The following is a 20,298-nucleotide window of genomic DNA, read 5'->3' as shown; positions in this document are numbered from 1 at the left end:
CAATTTTAATAATTTCTATTCAACTTTAAAAAATATATTAAAACTTACCATACAAATGGTATGAATAAATTCCTCTTCATGCTAATTTTAACAGTAGCTGTGTAATTAATTATCAGTACAGACTACTCTGAGCCTTAATCACCAGCTTTGATTCCTCAAAATATCTGTAATTTTTTTTACAAAAATTCATTGGCAAATTGTTGGACAAATAAAAAACTTTAGCTACAAAAAAATAATAAAATATTACCACGTTGAATGAAATTCCATAATTTTTTTTTATCGATCAGCCATATTTAATAAATAATTTATCCTCATATTTTTTTGAATCTATAAAAATAAATAAATAATTAATAACAAAATCTAAATAACATTTTTACCTATAAATGACAAAATTGTTAGCAAAAAAATGAATTAATTATAGCACTATTAATTGTTATTTGTTTTTTACTTATAATTTTTATTATTTTTATAAATTAATACTCCATTTTTAATAATTATTTATTGTAAAATATGAATAATTTATTTATTCAGCTTGAAACGACAATGAACCCTAACCTCAAATATTTAATTTTTATTTTTGCTGATTGTTAATTATTTATCAACTATTCAACTATTGTTATAACTATTTTTCATAAAATTTATCATCAACAAACTCAACAACAATAATATTTACTTACTTCGACGCCATTTTATGTGCCAATTCATCGGCGTCTCAAGTCCAATTTGACCGCCTTCGACAATATACATTTTTTGGATAAAATAAGCAAAACTCAGCAATAATTTATCACTCAATCGGATCACAACGACAAAACAAAGCGATTTATACAAAAAAAAATAATTAATTAAGCTAATTTAATCACTAAATATCACAACAAAATAAGCAGCCGAGTGTTTACGTAAATTTTTTTTTTTACAAACAGAAAATATTTTATTTAACCTAGAGGTCATCTTAAAAAATAGAAAACGACTCTTGCGCTGCCGGGCGGTAGGAATATCAACTATCTTCCGTCGGTAAAAAATTCTACCACACTACATCTGGATAAAATTTATTATAAATCATAATATATTTTTTTTCCTTGTCATACTAATTGCAAATCCAAATATCCAATATCAAAGATATCAAACCCCTCGCATCCTGGAGAGTGACGAGGAGGCCAAAAAAAGAAGATAAAAAAGAGAGAAAGTGAGAGAGAGAAAAAAAAAAAATAAAAAACTATTTTACTATAAAATTTTCAATGAATTAATGTTATGTAATTTTCATTTTGTTGTTTCTATTTTTTAGCATAACGAACAGTCAAATATTCATATTTAACTTGTGTGTTAGACATATCACGTTCAAGTGAAACCTCTATTTTTAATTGCCTTTTACGATTTTTTGATATTTCTGCTGCTTTTTCAATAAATTTATGAGTTATACCTGTGTTCTTCAGGCTAAAACATTGCATCTCTGGTGAATTTTCAAGAACTTTAATGATTGATTCATCAGTAATTTTATTGCTCAATGGCACCTTTAAATGTGTCAAATTTTTCAGCAATTTAATTGAAGAGTCAGTGACGTTATTGTAGCCGAAAAAATTGATAAATTTTAAATTATTCATTTTTGTACATGTAACGATAGCAGTATTGGTTAACCAATGACATGATACATGTAGTGTGTGTAATCGTTTCATAGTATTAGCAATATTACATATAATATCATCGGGAATTAGCCAATTCAGAATATTTAATACCTCGATTTTTTCAAAGAGCTCCTTTCTATCAATTTTATGGCTAATGTAACAACTGTTGTCAGAAAAAACTCTTATTGTTTTAGAATTGTTCAAATAAACGCCTAAACTATTAGGATGGCTTATACCAGAAGTTCTAAATTGTCTTAAAGCCTTTAGTTGAGTCATCACCTGCAAAATAAACGATTCACGTAAAAAACTTATGTAAAGAATATAAAAATAATGATATTTTCGCAATAGATAAAATATATAAAGTTTAGCTTGCATACACTAATCATTCCTTCTGGATATACAGCGCTGCAGTCACTAATGGATTCAGACCATTTTGAAATATTGAGATCAATCAATGTATCAGCAACGTTCAACAATGAATTAATTAAAGCTGTAGGTACCAATGAATCTTCACCAAGAAGACAACCATCAAATATAATTTTCAATACTTTTAGTTTAGAAAGATGTGTAAATACATTATTAAATATTGCTCTATCCGTATCATCAATATAATCGATTCTTATTCGAAGTTTTTCAAGATTTGGACAATATTCATTAATAACTGGCAGTATGTTACATTTAGGATAGACTGACAAGTCTAAATCTCGTAAATAACATTACACGATTTATAAAAGTAGTGATTTTAAAAATTGAATTGTCCATCGACTGTTGGATAATTTTTCTTTAAATGTGGATACCTCATCATCATCTAATAAAGTAATCTAAGCTTTTGACATTAAACCAAGCATCATCAAGAGCAGTTTTCCATTTTTTGCATACTAAAAAAAAAAAAAAAAAAAAAAAATTAATTAATTGTCATTACTAAATTATAATTTCTCAAATTTAATAATTCATCTTACCCAGTGCAATTTTTGGTCTTTCACATGTTGGCACATACATGAATATTTCAGCCAGGCAATCATCATTAACATGTTCAATTGTCATTATATCTTTGGCGTATGGATCATTATTATCATCATCATTATTATCATCATGGTGAGAGTATACTGTCTAAAAAGAATAATCAATATAATATAAATTATAATCTACAAGCATGGGATGCAGACTACTGCACTTTTTCTTAACTAACCTTATTGTTCTTTTTGCTTAAGGAACGTGTTGTAATTTGACTTTTAACTTCATAGTTTTTTATCAAGCTTATTTCTTGCGAGCCTAATTTACGTAATCGTTTGAACTGACTCATATTTGATAAAATTAAAATTAGGTATTCACTACAATACTTTTTTACCTTAATGTATTATATATATATATTATATTAAAAAAGATCAAATGTTTGTAAGTGAAAATAAGATGAAAAAGTGCTCTACAGGCTCTACAGGGCCAGATCCAGCGTTTAAATATGAAATCACGAGAATGTTTTTTTTTTTTTTTTTACAATACCGGAAAATATTTATTTTAACTTAGATGTCATCATCAAAAATAGAAAACGATTCTTGCGCTGCTAAGTGGTCGAAATATAAACTACCCTCAGCCAGTATACACTACAATCTGGATAAAATTTAAATAAAATCTGATAAAATCATAAAAACATAAAATAATAATTAATAAATATATTTTTTTTCTTTGTCATACAAATTGCATTATTTATCTTTTTTTCTTTTGTTCGACCTCCAGCCAATATCAAACCCCTCGGGTGCTGGAGAGTGACGAGGAGGCCAAAAGAAAAAGATAAAAAAGAGAGAAAGTAAGAGATGAGGAAAAAAAAAAAACTATTTTACCATAAAATTTTCAATGAATCAATATGTTATGTAATTTTCATTTCGTTGTTCCTGGTTTTTAACATAACGAACAGTTAAATATTCATTGTATTCAACTTGTGCCTTATCACATTCGAGTGTAACCCATGCTCTTAATTCCCTTTTACGATTTCTTGATATTTCTGCTGCTTTTTCAATAAATTTATGAGTTATACCTGTGTTCTTAAGGCTAAAACTTTGCATCTCTGGTGAATTTTCAAGAACTTTAATGATTGATTCATCAGTAATTTTATTGCTGAATGGCACCTTTAAATGTGTCAAATTTTTCAGCAATTTAATTGAAGAGTCATTAATGACGTTATTGTAGCCCAATAAATTGATAAATTTTAAATTATTTATTTTTGTACATGTAACAATAGCTGTATTGGTCAGCCATTGACATGATGCATGTAGTGTGTGTAATCGTTTCATAGTATTAGCAATATTACATATAATATCATCGGGAATTAGCCCACTCATAATATTTAATACCTCGATTTTTTCAAAGAGCTCCTTTCTATCAATTTCCTGGCTAATGTAACAACTGTCGTCAGAAAAAAATCTTTTTGTTTTATAATTGTTCATATAGTAACTTAGGTCAGCTAAACTGTCGGGATAGTGTATACCAGCAGTTCCAAATTGTCTTAAGGCCTTTAGTTGAGTCATCACCTGCAAAATAAACGATTCACGTAAAAAACTTATGTAAAGGATAAAAATAATGATATTTTTGCAATAGATAAAATATATAAAGTTTAGCTGATATACACTAGTTATTTCTTCTGGATATACAGCGCTGTCACTAATGGATTCAGACCATTTTGAAATATTGAGATCAATCAATGTATCAGCAACATTCAACAATGAATTAATTAAAGCTGTAGGTACCAATGAATCTTCACCAGAAAGACAACCATCAAATATAATTTTCAATACTTTTAGTTTAGTAAGATGTATAAATGCATTATTAAATATTGCTCTATCAGTATCATCAATATAATCGATTCTTATTCGAAGTTTTTCAAGATTTGGACAATATTCATTAATAACTGGCAGTATGTTACATTTAGGATAGACTGACAAGTCTAATTCTCGTAAATAACGACCACAGTTATAAAGTAGTGATTTTAAAAAATTGAATTGTCCATCGACTGTTGGATAATTTTTCTTTAAAAAATGTGGATACTCATCATATCGCCAATAAGTGAATTCAAGTTTTTTGATATTAAACCAAGCATTATCAAGAGCACTTTTCCATTTTTTGCATACTAAAAAAAAATAATAAATTAAATGTCATTACTGAATAATAATTTTTTAAATTTAATAATTCATCTTACCCAGTGCAATTTTTGGTCTTTCACATGTTGGCACATACATGAATATTTCAGCCAGGCAATCATCATTAACATGCTCCATTATCACTGTCTAAAAAGAATAATCAACATTAATATTCAAATATTCAATCTATTTACAAGCATGCGGTACTAGTACTAGTCCAGTCCAGTCAATCTGACAAAAGTGATGAAAAACATCACATATGTCATATACTAATTTTAACACCTTTCTTTCCCCCTAAAGTTACTTAAACTCGGAAAATAAAAAACATCTTACTTATTAATAATACTGACAGCTATCCTTTCATTATTTTATTTATTTATCTATATATAATTTAATTGTTTACAATTATTTATACAAAAAAAAAAAAAACATCTGTTATCTGTATCACGTGGTATCACGTATAGCGGTATAGACAGAAATGCGCTGCCAAGCGGTAGGAATATAAAATACTTTCAGTCGGTAAAACCTATCACACTGCCACCTGGATAATATTTAACATACTAAAAATCATAATAAATAAATAAATATATTTTTTTTCCTTGTCATATTAATTGCAAATTGTATTATTTATCTTTTTCTCTTTTATTCGACCTCCAGCCAATATCAAACACCCTCGGCCCCCCTCGCGAGCTGGAGAGAAGGCCAAAAGAAAAAGATAAAAAAAGAAAGAGAGAGAAGGAAAAAAAACAAAAAAAAAAAACTATTTTACTGGAAAACACATTGAAAGACATACATATGTACACAAAGAGAGTGAGTCCTGAAGAGGAGTGAAGAAATCCGACATTGCAGAAAAGCATTGTGTGTTGCGCAGTGTGTGATCAGCAAAAGTTGGACGCGGGTTAAAGGGGTTGTGGGTCTTGACAGATCGTGGGCATATTATTTACTTCATCTGGTGCATTAAAAAAAAATATATATATAAAAGTGTCATCAATTGTTAAACCAGGAAATGATTAAACTACATTCAAAATTATCCAAATAATTTAGACAATATTGTCTTTCGTTTCGTCCTCATCATCATTTAGCTACCAAGCAAAGTTTTTATTATCATTTTTAATTTAAATTATTATTTTTTTTTTTTGTTCCTTTTGTTTCTCGACAACGGTGATGTTAAATAATATACATATTATTTAGTGCAAGTTAAATGACATCTACTCGAGGACAAAGAATAATTTTTGCTCAAAAAAAAAATAAATAAATAAAGAAGCTCATTTATCACACATCTGCCCATTGATTTTGTTATTGTTGATTGCTGGATCACCATAATTTATCACAAAGAACAAAGAAGATAACTGTGTTTGTGTGTATTTTTTTTTTTTCTTTTGTTAATATATAAGATCAATTAATTTCAAATTAAAAATTTGTCTTTTAACTAATCTTATTTATTTTAGACGTGAAATTTCATCATCTTTGTTTTTTTCTTTATAAAATATATAAATTTTAACAACATAAAAAGAAATTATCATCATCACGGGGCGAAAAATATAAACGCACAAGCAGGCGCACTGGTGGATACCCAGTGGAAGGGGCTGTTTATATGTGTTGAAAAAAGACACACGAGGTGAAAAAAAAAGAAGAAAATAAATAAGATAAAAAAGAAAATAAACAAAGAAGAAGAGAAATAAAAATAAACCAAGAGAAAATAATAAGTTTGTGTATAGCAAAGTGGGGCCTTTGAACATAAACAATTTTGGCCCTTAAAGTGTTGATAATAATTTTGTCAATTTAAATATTAATACAGCTCCATAAACAATTGGATATTGTTATATTATTATTAAATAAATTTTGATAAATCAATCAAGTGCACAATGTCGTCACCAAGTGCAGGAAAACGACGAATGGACACTGATGTTATCAAATTGTATCCTTTTAAAAACAAAGAAAAACAAAATAATTATTTTTATTTATAAATAATTGCTATTAATAATAGTTTATTGTTATTTAAATTATTTTTTTTTTTATTTTTTTGATGGATAAATTACGTGTGTGTATTGGCTTGACAACCAAGTCTCAAGTGGGCCTTTGTAGTAATGGGGGATATTTAACTTGGTGCTACACTGATGACGGGTCACAGCTGTTTTTAACCAGCTGATTGTACCGTTGTGTGTGCGTTTAACAAGACTTACTACTACTACAACTACCTATTTTACTTTTTACTTATCTTAATTTTATCCTCGCTAATTTTTCTTCCATTCTATTAATTCATATAAATTGTTGGCTTTTATTTCAATTAAATTCTTGCAATCAAAATTAATGTGTTTTAATGGAGATAAATAAAATTTAAAAAATTTTTTTGAGGCTTGGCTATTTGCCCGAGGATATATAACGTTCAACTCATCTAAACAATAAGAAAAAAAAATATATTTTTAAAATAACTTATCACTAAGCAAGGTTGTTAAATTTTTTTTTTTTCTTTTTTTTATCATGTTAAATTTACAACTAAATAAAATTAATTGTTTCTTTATTTTTGTCCTTGAAAATTATGGCATTATTCCAAACCAAAAAAAAATTATAATATACATTAGTTGAAAGAATATTTTTTTTTTTCTTCAATTTGTTTGGATTCATTTTATTTTTTAACCTCGGCTGTATATTAACGTCACTATTTTCTCTATTTAAAGTAAAAAAAAAAAAAGAAAAAAATTAAAATTTAAAAATCAAAAAGAGTAGTTGTAGTAGTAGTTTTTGGATTTAATATTTTTTTACTTTTATAGTTTAAATTAATAATCACTGTGTTGACAAATAAAAGACGTGATATTTTTTTTTTTTTTATTTTGATAAATTACTATCGCAATTGGGAGATTAAGTAGCTTTAGAAAGTCATCGTTTCGTCCAATCAAATATACAAATGAACCATCCAATATATCAACAACAACAACACCAATACAAATATATTAACATTTAAATAGCTCAAAGAGAAATAATATTTTTTTTTTATAAATACAACTTTCTGTTTACTATTTCTACCTAAAATATATTCAATGAATTTTCATAAATCAAATTTAAAAATACTTTTTTCATATTAATTTTACTTTCAAATAAAAATATAAATTTTCCAACAATTTGCATTATATTTGACATTTATTCTGACATGTCTTGAATAATTGTAAATATATTATTTATTATTTAAACATATTGTTTGAATAAGTAGAATAAATTAAGTAAACTCGAGGTTACCATAACAACGTAAACATGAAATATTGATTCTCGTCAAGTTTACTATTGTCGACAATAATTATTATTATTGCTATATACCACTAATGTTGTTAAATATTAATATAAAAAAATTTATCTATTTTTCTTGACTAAATATATTACAGAATAGAGAGTAAACATGAAGTAACTATTCTTGGTGGACTAAATGAATTTTCAGTTAAATTTTATGGACCTCGTGGAAGTGAGTAATATAAATAATTTTTATATTTAATAATCACGATAATTTCTATTAAATAAATAACATTTTGAATAAATAATTTTAATACAGTGATAATTATTATTTATAAAAAAAAAAGACATAATATATTTATATAAAAAAATTGATGTAATAACAGCATTAAATGATTGTGAATGTCCTCGAAATAATCATTTTAAATATACATTATCATTGCGTAATTTTAAACTTGAAATAAAACTATTTAATCATTAATTTAACAACAGGTAAATTAAAAATTTTCAATTAAATTTAAACGAAAAATAAATTAACAAAATAGGCAATTTTTTTGAAGAGAAAATTTTTTATTACGATTGACTGAATTAACACTTGTTTATAAATTAAGCAACAGGATATTGTGTAATGTTATTCCAGCTCGTGTTGATTGTGGTTTTGATGGATAAAATATATCCTATAACAAACATTCTAATAATTCAAGAACATATTTCCTTATTTTTTTTTTTATTTATTTTTTCTATTTGAAATTTAAAAGATTGATAAATCATGATAATAATATTAAATAGAAAAAAAATAATAGAGATATACTCTTGAATTAAAGCATAACATGTATGTTATGATAAAATTTTTTATATATTTTTTTTTTCTTGATAATAAAATATGTTTTTTATTACTAGTTTTGTTATCTGAAACAAGTAGAATGACTACTTGTTGTTATAATCATTAAATCTATAAATAAATTACACAAAAAAATTGTAATAATATTTAAAGTATTTTCAATTGTTATTGAAGATAACAATTGATAAAGAAAAATAATAATTAAATTTTTATAGACAACAACAACAACATTAAAAAAAGGTTATCAATTGTTTTTCTTTTTTTTTTAAATTTAATATTTTCTTTTTGATGATAGAAATCTTGTACTGGACTTTGGATTATTATTAAGCTCATGAAATTTGTTCAATTTGAGTCAATCAGAGATGATGATTTAAAAATTTTGACCCTGAAATTATTTGCACGTGTTGGCAGGCCATTTGGTGTACATTAATAGTTACAGGGAATTTATAAAAAAAAAACCTTTTAATAATCACATTAACGCATTTATCTGATAGATGTAATAATAAATATTTATGTAAATTTTCTATTTGTTGTTGTTTAGATAATTTGCAATTTTAATAATTAATTTTTATTGTAAAAGGAAGTTTAAATTATAAATTTATTGCAGGTGTATTTTCAATGATATAAGTCACGTGTTATAACGCGTGTTTATTTTGATTTTTTGCCAAATGGCCTCGCAATTATTCTTCCGAAAAAGGTTGTCACTATTGTTTAAAACTAGCTATTTTATTTTTTTAATTATTTAACATTAATGACAAACAAGTACTGGTTAATTTAACATTCAAATAATTTATTAATAATATTTTACAACAAGAATTGCTTTCAATTTTTTCAATAAAAAAATAAAAATAAAATCCTTTTTTTAGTATTGATAATTAAATAATTAAAATTAGGTAAAAATATATTTATAATTATTTTCTTTTAATCAATAATAATAGTGTAATATCAATAATATTTATTTTAATCAACTGGTTAAATTGAATAACCCAGTTTACTAATGTCTTGCATGAAAATGACGCAAATTAAAATGCTCATAGTAACACAGATCGTTGTTAATTTAACTTACAGTTTGGCTTATACTAAAATTTATTTCAACGATATTTTAGCTCATGGTTTGAATCATTTTTCTTTCACCACCATCATCATCATCATAATCTATTTTCTACTATTTTATTTTCTCCAATATATTTTTCTTTTACCATTCAAATCATCATGTTTATTTTTTTTTCTTTTTATTAAACCAACTAGTATACTAAATTTGTGAATGCACTAGCGATAAATAGAATTCAAAAAAAGAAAAAAGGGCTCACGTATTGAGAAAAAAAAAAAAAAAAAAGATAAACCAGGTCAGTGGGTCAAATACTGGCATCCCAACTGTTACTCTGTTGGCTGTTCACATTTTCTGGCATCAAACTGCATCGATGTGTGAATTTTCTGCGCATTGTGTATGCACTCAAAATCCTTTCCATTTTATCAAACAAAATAAAACATAAATATAATATTAAAACAATCACGTACTGGTGGATTGTTTACACAATGTCCTATCATCATCAAAATATTTTTTTTTTTTTTATAATCAAAGTATATTTAAAAAAACAACAATGTTTTATTTATGCTTTATTTTTATTCTTAGAAATTTAATTATCGTCTTATCTTCTACTACCACAAGCAATTGATAAAGTTTATATTATTTTATATGATTGGCTTTTATTATAAAGTCAATTTTTTTTAAGATTGTAATTTAATATTATTTATGTTGTTTTGTTACAGCACCTTATGAAGGTGGAATATGGAAAGTTCGAGTTCATTTACCAGAACATTATCCATTTAAATCACCATCAATTGGATTTATGAATAAAGTTTATCATCCAAATATTGATGAAGTATCAGGCACAGTGTGTCTTGATGTTATCAATCAAGCATGGACAGCACTTTATGGTTATTTTAATTAATAATTTGAAAATATTTATTTATTTTAATTTTGTATTTTAATATTTGTGTAATTTACAGATTTATCAAATATTTTTGAATCTTTTTTGCCTCAATTGTTGACATATCCAAATCCAATTGATCCATTAAATGGTGATGCTGCTGCCATGTATCTTCACAAGCCTGAAGAATACAAGAAAAAAGTTGCAGGTATATTTCATTAATTGAATTGGTCTTTTGATAATTTAAATATAGGTAGATGATTATTTTATTTATTTAATTTTTTAGATTATGTAAGGAAATATGCAACAGAGGAAGCATTGAGGGACCAGGAAAATGGAGGAAATGGCAATGGAATGTCATCAGATAGTGAATCGTCAATGAGTGATTTTAGTGAAGATGAAGCACAGGATATGGAATTGTAACCAAATAATTTACAATTCTTTATTTAAATAATAATAATAATAACATCAATTCACAAGAATTTATCATGTATAATATTCAATTGTTAAAAAAATACCAAACAAAAATGATAACAACAATTGATGAATGCAAAACAAATAGATACTAGCTTAAAATATTATTATTATTTTTTTTTTTTGATAGATAAAGTTTAATTGATGAGAGAATGTTGTAACAGATTTATAAAGTCTTAAAAAAATGATAAATTTATGAAGTAGATTTGTTCAGGTTGTGCTCGAAACTTGACTGAATCGTCGCAGCAACGAATAAAATATATAAAAAAAAAGAACACCGCTTGGATGAAGTCATTTTTATGATTATTCAAAAAAGTAAGAAAGAATAATTTTTAGCAATTAAGTTTTGTTTTGTCTAGTTAATTTCTAGACTAGGTTTAAAAAAATTATATTCATTAATTGTTGGGGGAGATAGGGAGGCAGGCATCCGATATTTTTGGGGTCAATCGAATAGTAGTTTTATTTTTTTTATAAAATTATCATAATAAATTAACACTAGGAGGAAAAGTCTATAATACATTTTAAAAATAATAATTTGTTAAAATCGCGATGCCTTTGTCTGTTTTTTTTTTTTTTTTAAATAAATTAATTTGTTTATTTATTTTTTTTTTTTGTGGTGAAAAAAAAAATTGAAAATTGGGATAAGCAATTTGAGGAAAAAAGAAAAAAAAAACGAAATTAAAAAGACGCAAGTGTTGTACAGTAGTGTATTTACTATTAACGAAGATAAAAATTTATTTAAAAATTAAAAAAAATAATAATAATTAAATAAACTTTCGTCTTTGGATATTGTAATGAAACAGGCTTTATTATAATCACAAAATGAATCAATTTAATCTGTATCTTATAATTATTTTTTTACTTAAAACAGAAAAATATATTTAAAAAAAAAAAATTAGCCAAGAATTATTGTTTTTTATCATAAGTTATTTTTATCTTTTATCTATTTTGGTTATATTAATTCTCCCATTAAATAAAATCATGAAAAAAAAAAAAGTTATTAAATAATCACTGAGCAACAGACATCAATTAAATTTTTTTAAAAATAATTATTGAAATTTATTTTTCAATTATTAATAAATGTGTTCGAAATAAAAATTTCACATAAATATATTACGTAGTAATTGTTATATAAATAAAGTTGATAATTGTACAATAAGTAAGTACCAATATTTTGGAGTTAAAAAAAAAATTTTAATTATAAAAAAAAAAAAGATAAACAATCATTAAATTTGAAATGTGTGAAAGAATATTTGTTTGGCTGCTCAATAAATATTTTGTTTCGTTTCCTTTTTTTTTTTTTTTTTTAATAATAAATATTTGTTGTAAAAAAAAAAAAAAAAAAACTGCCTTGGATATTTTTGTTTGTGTTTTTCTCTTGCAATTTGTTAATAATTAAAAAAAATAATTATCAGAAATTTGTGTCTATTTTTAAATTCAAGGCAAATTAAAATTTAAAAATTATATTATTGTCAAATAAAATTGAGTGCCATACTCTTACAAGTTGAAATAAAAAATCCAAGGTTTATCTTCGTGACAGTTACACACAGCTGTATCAAAATTTAGGAAAATTTTAAATCAGATTTAAAAAAAAAAACAAACAAGACAAAATTAATATCGTTATATCCAACTTTTCGTGATATAAAAAATATAGCAACAATAACCAGAAATACCACATAATTAAATAAATAAATATAAATATTTATATAAAAATAAGAAATTAAAAAATATATTATTATATTAAATAAATGGTGATCAATAATTAAAAAAATAAATAAATTTTTTTGGTACAATAAACAAGAAAAATAAAATAAACTATCATGTGTTTTTAAACCTCATTTAAAACAAAAAAAAAAAAACAAGTGGATCAGACAAGACTACAATCATTCATCAAGAGATGATCATTGGCATTAAACCAGACCTCAATATTCTTTATCAAAACTGAATTTTAAAAATTAACAGGCAATTATATTCTCACCATTTTTGGCATTTAAAATTCGACACATTATTATCATTGAAAAAAAAAAAACTACTTACTCTTATCATTCGGGCTTCAACAGGTATCATAAATCTTGACCTACAAAATAATATTGAAAGAAAAAAAAAATACTACAAAATGATAACATCATTGTTGATATCCATCTTCTCAAATGATTTTCAGATAATTTTAAAACATCATTAGCAATACGACAATTAAATTCTTCATCTAAAATTAACTATTAACTTTATTTATATTCAACAGACTCTTTGCCACAGTGCATTAAAAATTTCCTTTTTCTTTTTATAATCATTTTATTATTATTATTATTATTATCGATATTCTCTCAATCCTCAGAAAGTAACACACAATACTACAAATTCAATAACGAGGAAAAAAAAAAAATTAAGGTGTCCATTAAAATATGTATAATTTATAAATTACATAAATTGAAAATTTAATAATTGATGATAAATTATTTTCAAATTAAAACCAAAATTATTTCATTAACTTTGGAATGTATTTTATCATTTTTTTTTGAATAACGAGGATTGGATACTTTTTTGAATTTAACCCTTAATACTGAACAATACATTTTTTACAATTTACATATTTGAAAAGAAAAAAAAAATTGATGAATTATTATTTAATATACATAATGATTATTATTAATTTTGCATATATAATTTAGCAACAATTTATCAATCATTATCATCAATTACACGGAAAAAATAATACAATTGTTATAAATGAATTGATTGTTCAATAATTTATCAATAAAATAGTGAATATTCATTTTTTTTTCGCTTACATTTCATTAAAACAGCTATTATTTCATGCTTCAACAATTATATGCATTGCACCGAAGTTTATGTGTGATATGGAAAAACAAAATTTATTTAAAAAAAAAAAAGACATTTTTTGTGACCCTTGAACAAGAATCAAAACGACAGTAGACTTAAATATTCTATTAATTTTGTTTTTTTTTTTTCTTTTTTCAATTTACACAACTCAATTTGATAGATTTTTTTTTTTTTCTTATTTGAATTATTTGTTTTTTAAATCATTAATAATGAAATTAATCAACGTGAAATTATAATTTATATATTTAATGACGTGAATCTCTTGGATAAAATTCAGCAAGAGTACTAGCTGGAATACGTTTCAACATTTCTTTTGGGAAAATACGTAATAATTGCCATCCAATATCCAATGATTCAAAAACTGTACGATTTTCGTAATTTCCTTGAGATATAAAGTTTTTCTCAAATTTAGAAAGAAATTCAAGATACAGAAGATCATCTGGTGTAAGTGCTTCTTCACCAACAACAGCTTTCATGGCTTGTACATCTTTACCAATGGCATAACAAGCATACTAAAAATAAAAATAAAACCCACAATAAACATTTATAAATATTGCTAATAATATAAATAATATTGTTAATAAATTAATAAAAAATACTAACCAATTGATTTGATACATCTGAATGATCTTTTCTTGTCATTCCTTCACCAATAGCTGATTTCATTAAACGTGACAATGATGGAAGTACATTAACAGGTGGATAAATTTGTCTGTTATGCAATTGACGATCAACATAAATTTGTCCCTCAGTAATATAACCAGTAAGATCAGGAATTGGATGAGTTATATCATCATTAGGCATTGTTAAAATTGGTATTTGTGTTATTGAACCATTTCTTCCTTCAACACGTCCAGCACGTTCATAAATTGTTGCCAAATTAGTGTACATATAACCTGGAAAACCACGACGACCTGGTACTTCTTCACGAGCAGCAGATACTTCACGAAGTGCTTCAGCATATGATGACATATCAGTCAATATAACTAACACATGTTTTTCACATTGATATGCTAAAAATTCAGCAGCAGTTAATGCAAGACGTGGTGTTATAATTCTTTCAATTGTTGGATCATTAGCAAGATTCAAGAAAAGACAAACATTTTCCATTGAACCATTTTCTTCAAAATCTTGTTTAAAGAAACGTGCTGTTTCCATATTAACACCCATTGCAGCAAATACAATTGCAAAATTATCTTCATGTGAATCGAGTACTGATTTACCAGGAACTTTAACAAGTCCAGCTTGACGACAAATTTGTGCAGCAATCTATTGATTATAATAATAATATTAATATTAATTAATTGATATTAATTGATATTAAAAATTTTATACAAGTACCTCATTATGTGGAAGACCAGCAGCTGAAAAAATTGGAATTTTTTGTCCTCTAGCAATTGAATTCATAACGTCAATTGCTGATATACCAGTTTGTACCATTTCTTCAGGATAAATTCTTGAATATGGATTAATTGGTTGTCCTTGAATATCCAAATAATCTTCAGCAAGTATTGGTGGTCCTTTGTCAATTGGTTTACCAGAACCATTAAATACACGTCCCAACATATCTTCAGATACTGGTGTTCTCAATATATCACCAGTAAATTCACAAACAGTATTTTTAGCATCAATACCAGATGTACCTTCAAATACTTGAACAACAGCCTTGGAACCAGATACCTCAAGTACTTCACCTGAACGTATTGATCCATCAGCTAATCTTAATTGTACAATTTCAGCATACTTTGGAAATTTAACTCCATCAAGAATAACAAGTGGTCCATTTACACCAGAGACTGTCTTGTATGCTGTAATTCATTGTTTTTATTAATATTTTTTTATACATAAATATTAAATTTTAATTTACTAAATTATTGAGCAATTGATGAGCAATAATAACTGGGGTTACGCCCAAAAAAATCATTTAAAATCTTACATAATTTTCAAATGAATATCATAAATAAAATTCAATTTTTTTTATAAATTTTATAACATTATTAATTGTATTGTTTATTTCAACAATTACAAGTCATAAAGGTTTTTGTTTTTTTTTTTGTTTTGGGAGTCATTTTAAAAGAATTATAAAGGTAACGTCGAAGTTGTGCCACCATCATAGCTTTGAGTCAGTCACATGACTGTCTCTTATTGCTTTGCAAATAAAACAATGTTATAAATTATTTGTCTTTGACTCCAAAAATAGTACTTGATTATAATTTTGGTATTATAAAAGTACAATTTTCTAAATGATAAATATGAATTAATGACAAATAATATAAAAAATATGTGAAATTAATTGAGGAATAAAAAAAAAAAAATGTGACAAATCAGCTGACCCAACACACAAGAATCGATCAGATGCGCAACGCCCAATTGACAAAAATTTTTTAATGAAAAAAAAGGAAAAATGTATTATTATAATAGACTTACTTAGTCTTGGTTGAGATATAAAATCCCGGGAAACAGCCAAAACATTCTCTCTGAATGTTTGTTTAGCTCCAAGAGTTTGATTCATTGTTTATTTGTTGATAAATCACAAGTAAAAAACTAATTTATATCAAATAGTTTTTACTCAAACAAGACAGAAGACACGAGACCTGCCGATGAGTGAACACTGGAAAGTTGAAAAACTCCAAAGGGGAGAGAAAAAAATATTGTTATAATAATTAGGAGAGAGAAAGGGAGAGTAGGGGAAACTTTTAAAGACAGCAAACGTCACGTGGCTTGAAGTTAGGTGTGGTAACAGGCATTAAGCCTTGTGTCCAACTGTGTCCAACAATTAAATTTGCAAAAAAAATATCTAAATCTGCAATTAATTAGATAAATAATAGTACAAAATTATTAATAATATTTCTTGGATGCTACGTAATTAATTACGTTTCTATTTGTAATTTATTAGTTCATTAATTGACTGATTAAAAACTCTAGGAATTTTAGAGTTTAGATGTTGACAACTTGGCGTTGTTGAAAAACAAAAAAAACAACAACAAAAAAAAAACAAACGCGTGCCACTGATTAGAGTAAACATGGCGGATAATACATCAATTGTCACAATTTCTGGTGTAACACTTTCATTATTACTTTATGAAAATGTTCGAAGTGAAGGAGATCAGGTTTATATTTTATTTAATTTAAATTTTATAATAATTAATTAGTTAATTTGAGTATTTATATGTAATTTAATTAGATGATGATAAAGTGTCATAACCTATAAAAATTTTGATCCAAAACAATTGGCATTGTTTGAAAATTAATATTGTTTTTAAATATTTTTGTTGTAGATGGGATTTTTGCTTGGTGAAATTTATACATATGTCACAAAAAGTTTGACTGATGGTGAACATCAAGTTGAATCAGTTAAAACTCATATTGGTAATATTTTTATTTAGCTAATTTTGTGGTTTTTTAAATTGACATTATTATATTTTATTGTTGATAGATATTCAAAATGTTTTAAGATGTTCAATAAGTGACTTGATGTTTGATTCATGTTGTAAAATAAATCATGATAAACTTAAACAAATTGTTAAGGATAAAACAAAAATTATTGGATGGTATATATTTCGTAAAAATTCATCATTAACACCAACAATAAGAGATAAATTAATGCATAAACAATTTGCAAATATATTTTCTAAAAATGATAATTTTATAACATGCATGATGACTGTTGGATTAACAAAAACTCAAGGAACACATAAATTTCGTCATGTTTTTTTTAATTATACATTTGGTGATTATCATCCAGTTCCATTACGTATTAATAATTTGGGTGATGATGCAACAAAACGTGATGGTTCTGATTATAAAATAGCACCAACAAATCAATTTCAACCTGGTCTTGATGTTTTCACGCAGTTTGTTAAATCATTAAAGTAAATTTAATCTTGACGTTATGCTATTTTGCTTTTTGTTTTAAACTTTAATGTAATTTTTAATTTATTTGTTTTTTTTTTTCTTAACAGTATTGATTTGGATCATACACCAGGTGTTGTGTCAGCTGTTAAAATTCAAAAAGCTTCAGAACAACATCTTGAATCATTGGTTAAAAAAGTATGTGAAAGTGATATTGAAGTTGCTGAATTAGAAAAAAAAGTATTTGCATTAAAAGAAAATATATTTAAAACAAAAATGGAAAATATTCAAACAAAAACAAATCCATTTTTGTTTGATGATTCTGTTGTTCAATCACCAAAGCAAGAATTTTTAAAAGAAACAAGAAAAAGTATTAGACCAGATATAGCAAGTCCTAAAATTACAACTAGAGAAACTGATGTGGCTGTTAAAAATTCACCAGTTATATCAGTAAGTTTTTATTTAAAAAAAAGAAAAAAAACATGTAAATTAAATTTTTATGTTGTTTTGACTTTTAGGAAATTGATATACCAGTCAAAGCATCCAGTACTCCACAGAGACGCTCATACAGTAAAGCCATAATAAAAAAAGAAGACATGGAATGTTGATGATTTATAAAAACTACCTCAAAAATAATTCCAAATATGATATATTAATTTTTTATGTTGTTGATAAAAAATAAAATAATAGATAATGAGTATTTTTCTTTATGAAAAAAGAAAATATTATTTAATATTTTCATCAAGGCTGGTTTCCTAGACAATTCAAGTCTACACATCATGTGTGTTGTAAATAATTATTACATTTTAATAATAATAATAATAGGCTACTTTGATTATTTGATTTATTTTTTTTATTTTCACTTGGAATATTTAATATAAATATTAATTACTTACTTTCTTTTTTTTTTAATTGAATATTTTTTCTAATTGTTTGATTCAAGAGATGATTTAAATTTTCATTAGTTGATTAGTGTATCTAAATTGATTTTTGAAAAGATTAAAAAATAAATAAAGATAATTTAAACAATATTTAATGTAATGCAGTAATTAAGTTATATTATTTTTATTAAACACAGATTAATATTTTGAATATTTAAAATACAATTTGTGCAATTACAATGTCGGTGGTTTAAAATATTTCATATCAATCAATCAATGTGCTGAGGTGAAACGTAAATACATCATTTTTAAATAACACAATTTAATTTCGACAACTGATTTTTATATATTCAAATTGTCATTCAAAATGATAATTTCTTTTATATATTCTACGTTTTTTTTTCATTTTTTTCCAGCCGTTTTCAAAAATAAAACAAATTGTACTAATGAAAAGACCGAAAAACAATAATTCAAATGGTGATTTAAAATCTCGTAGTTTTAATTGTCTTGGAGCTGGTTGAGCATCATCTCGTTGAATATTTTTAGAATCTTTAGTCCTTTCAATTAAACCAGATTCAAACATGCGTTGGACAATAATATTAAATTGTTTAGTCAAAGGCCAATCTTCACGAATTGGAAAAACTGGAAATACGTATGCAATGGTTTGAGATGCTACATGAAATTTAGATTCATCAATTGTTAATTTGCTAAAAGCAAGGCAAATGCTTTTTGAATTATTGAGTAAATATTTTTCACAATTATTTGGATGATCAATAAATTCAATTTTATTTCCGAAGCTATTATTGAAAAAATTTAAAAGATTGGGCCATCCATAAATTGTATAATCTTTATGCTTCGCAATATCATCAAGTGTATCAATATTATCATAATGACGTGGATTTATTTGAAAACCAAGAATTGATCCACTAACGACAGCTTGTATTATTTGAACGTAAACAAATACACCAAAGAGAAATATTCTCAATGGATTGCCAGTAAGATTACTCATGATACCACCATTGACCCACAAACGAAGCATTTCCAATGTTCCTTCTCCAACCGTTTTATTCAACAATAATTTCAATGCAAATACAGTGATTGTTGATATTAAAATAGTTGTTATTGTCAATTTCCATCCAAATAATTCAAAAATTTGGAGTAACATTGATTTAGGACCATTTTTATTGCTTACCATTATGATTTTTCCTTCTACAAATATATTTGATTGTATAATTTTTTTTTTATAGGACAATACTGTTGGATTTAATAATAAACCAACTTGTTTATTTTGTAACATCATTCCAATAACTGATTTTAAATCTCCATTAATTTGCTCACGTAAATATGTGTCGTTCATTTTTTGTAGTTTGTAGTTTGCTTTTAAAGTTTGAAAAAGCAATAATTTAAATATTTTTTCATTATTGCTATAGAATAAACCGTTACTAACACTTTTGATTCCATTGTAATTGTCCATATACAAAGTTTTATCAAAATTTAATTTTTTGC

At 25.1% G+C, this 20,298-nt stretch overlaps 5 protein-coding genes across 10 annotated transcripts; 2 read left to right on the top strand and 3 right to left on the bottom strand.

The window, feature by feature from the left end:
- Positions 1-277: 277 nt before the first annotated feature.
- LOC122852856 lies at positions 278-2,326 on the bottom strand. Its single transcript, XM_044152937.1, has 3 exons — positions 1,997-2,326; positions 678-1,898; positions 278-327 (listed from the first exon to the last, which is right to left on the bottom strand). Exons 1-2 carry the CDS (start codon positions 2,003-2,005, stop codon positions 1,272-1,274), a joined length of 636 nt encoding a protein of 211 aa, XP_044008872.1. The 5' UTR covers positions 2,006-2,326; the 3' UTR covers positions 278-327; positions 678-1,271.
- Positions 2,327-2,442: 116 nt separating this feature from the next.
- Positions 2,443-5,135, bottom strand: LOC122852854. Of its 5 annotated transcripts, none has more exons than XM_044152934.1 (7): positions 5,084-5,111; positions 4,810-4,893; positions 4,241-4,740; positions 3,458-4,144; positions 2,809-3,249; positions 2,579-2,729; positions 2,443-2,497 (listed from the first exon to the last, which is right to left on the bottom strand). In XM_044152934.1, coding segments are annotated over exons 1-4 (1,254 nt in total). In that variant the 5' UTR covers positions 5,085-5,111; the 3' UTR covers positions 2,443-2,497; positions 2,579-2,729; positions 2,809-3,249; positions 3,458-3,475. The 5 variants fall into 5 exon arrangements, with proteins under 5 accessions (XP_044008869.1, XP_044008868.1, XP_044008870.1 ...); XM_044152933.1 differs by having other exon boundaries at positions 2,809-3,227; XM_044152935.1 differs by having other exon boundaries at positions 2,809-4,144; positions 4,810-4,897; positions 5,084-5,135.
- A 368-nt stretch (positions 5,136-5,503) lies between these two features.
- LOC122852853 (ubiquitin-conjugating enzyme E2 H) lies at positions 5,504-12,890 on the top strand. The gene is made up of 6 exons (XM_044152931.1): positions 5,504-6,107; positions 6,199-6,668; positions 8,128-8,204; positions 10,584-10,751; positions 10,824-10,952; positions 11,031-12,890. The coding sequence occupies exons 2-6, from the start codon at positions 6,616-6,618 to the stop codon at positions 11,165-11,167; spliced, it is 564 nt and encodes a 187-aa protein (XP_044008866.1). The 5' UTR covers positions 5,504-6,107; positions 6,199-6,615; the 3' UTR covers positions 11,168-12,890.
- A 1,022-nt stretch (positions 12,891-13,912) lies between these two features.
- Positions 13,913-16,740, bottom strand: LOC122852851 (V-type proton ATPase subunit B). Its single transcript, XM_044152929.1, has 4 exons — positions 16,487-16,740; positions 15,401-15,867; positions 14,663-15,328; positions 13,913-14,571 (listed from the first exon to the last, which is right to left on the bottom strand). The coding sequence occupies exons 1-4, from the start codon at positions 16,569-16,571 to the stop codon at positions 14,305-14,307; spliced, it is 1,485 nt and encodes a 494-aa protein (XP_044008864.1). The 5' UTR covers positions 16,572-16,740; the 3' UTR covers positions 13,913-14,304.
- Positions 16,741-16,860: 120 nt separating this feature from the next.
- Positions 16,861-19,232, top strand: LOC122852852 (BRISC complex subunit FAM175B-like). 2 transcript variants are annotated; one of them, XR_006373873.1, is made up of 6 exons: positions 16,861-17,169; positions 17,338-17,428; positions 17,496-17,931; positions 18,022-18,361; positions 18,430-18,692; positions 19,209-19,232. XR_006373873.1 is itself a non-coding variant. In XM_044152930.1 (5 exons), the coding sequence occupies exons 1-5, from the start codon at positions 17,083-17,085 to the stop codon at positions 18,517-18,519; spliced, it is 1,044 nt and encodes a 347-aa protein (XP_044008865.1). In that variant the 5' UTR covers positions 16,861-17,082; the 3' UTR covers positions 18,520-18,746. The 2 variants fall into 2 exon arrangements, 1 of the variants encoding a protein (XP_044008865.1); XM_044152930.1 differs by lacking the exon at positions 19,209-19,232 and having other exon boundaries at positions 18,430-18,746.
- The last annotated feature ends 1,066 nt before the right edge of the window (positions 19,233-20,298 follow it).

The sequence above is a fragment of the Aphidius gifuensis genome, linkage group LG3, assembly GCF_014905175.1.
Source record: "Aphidius gifuensis isolate YNYX2018 linkage group LG3, ASM1490517v1, whole genome shotgun sequence".
Taxonomy (NCBI): domain Eukaryota; kingdom Metazoa; phylum Arthropoda; class Insecta; order Hymenoptera; family Braconidae; genus Aphidius; species Aphidius gifuensis.
Note: the sequence above shows the minus strand (reverse complement) of the source record. Positions and strands in the feature narration are given on the sequence as shown.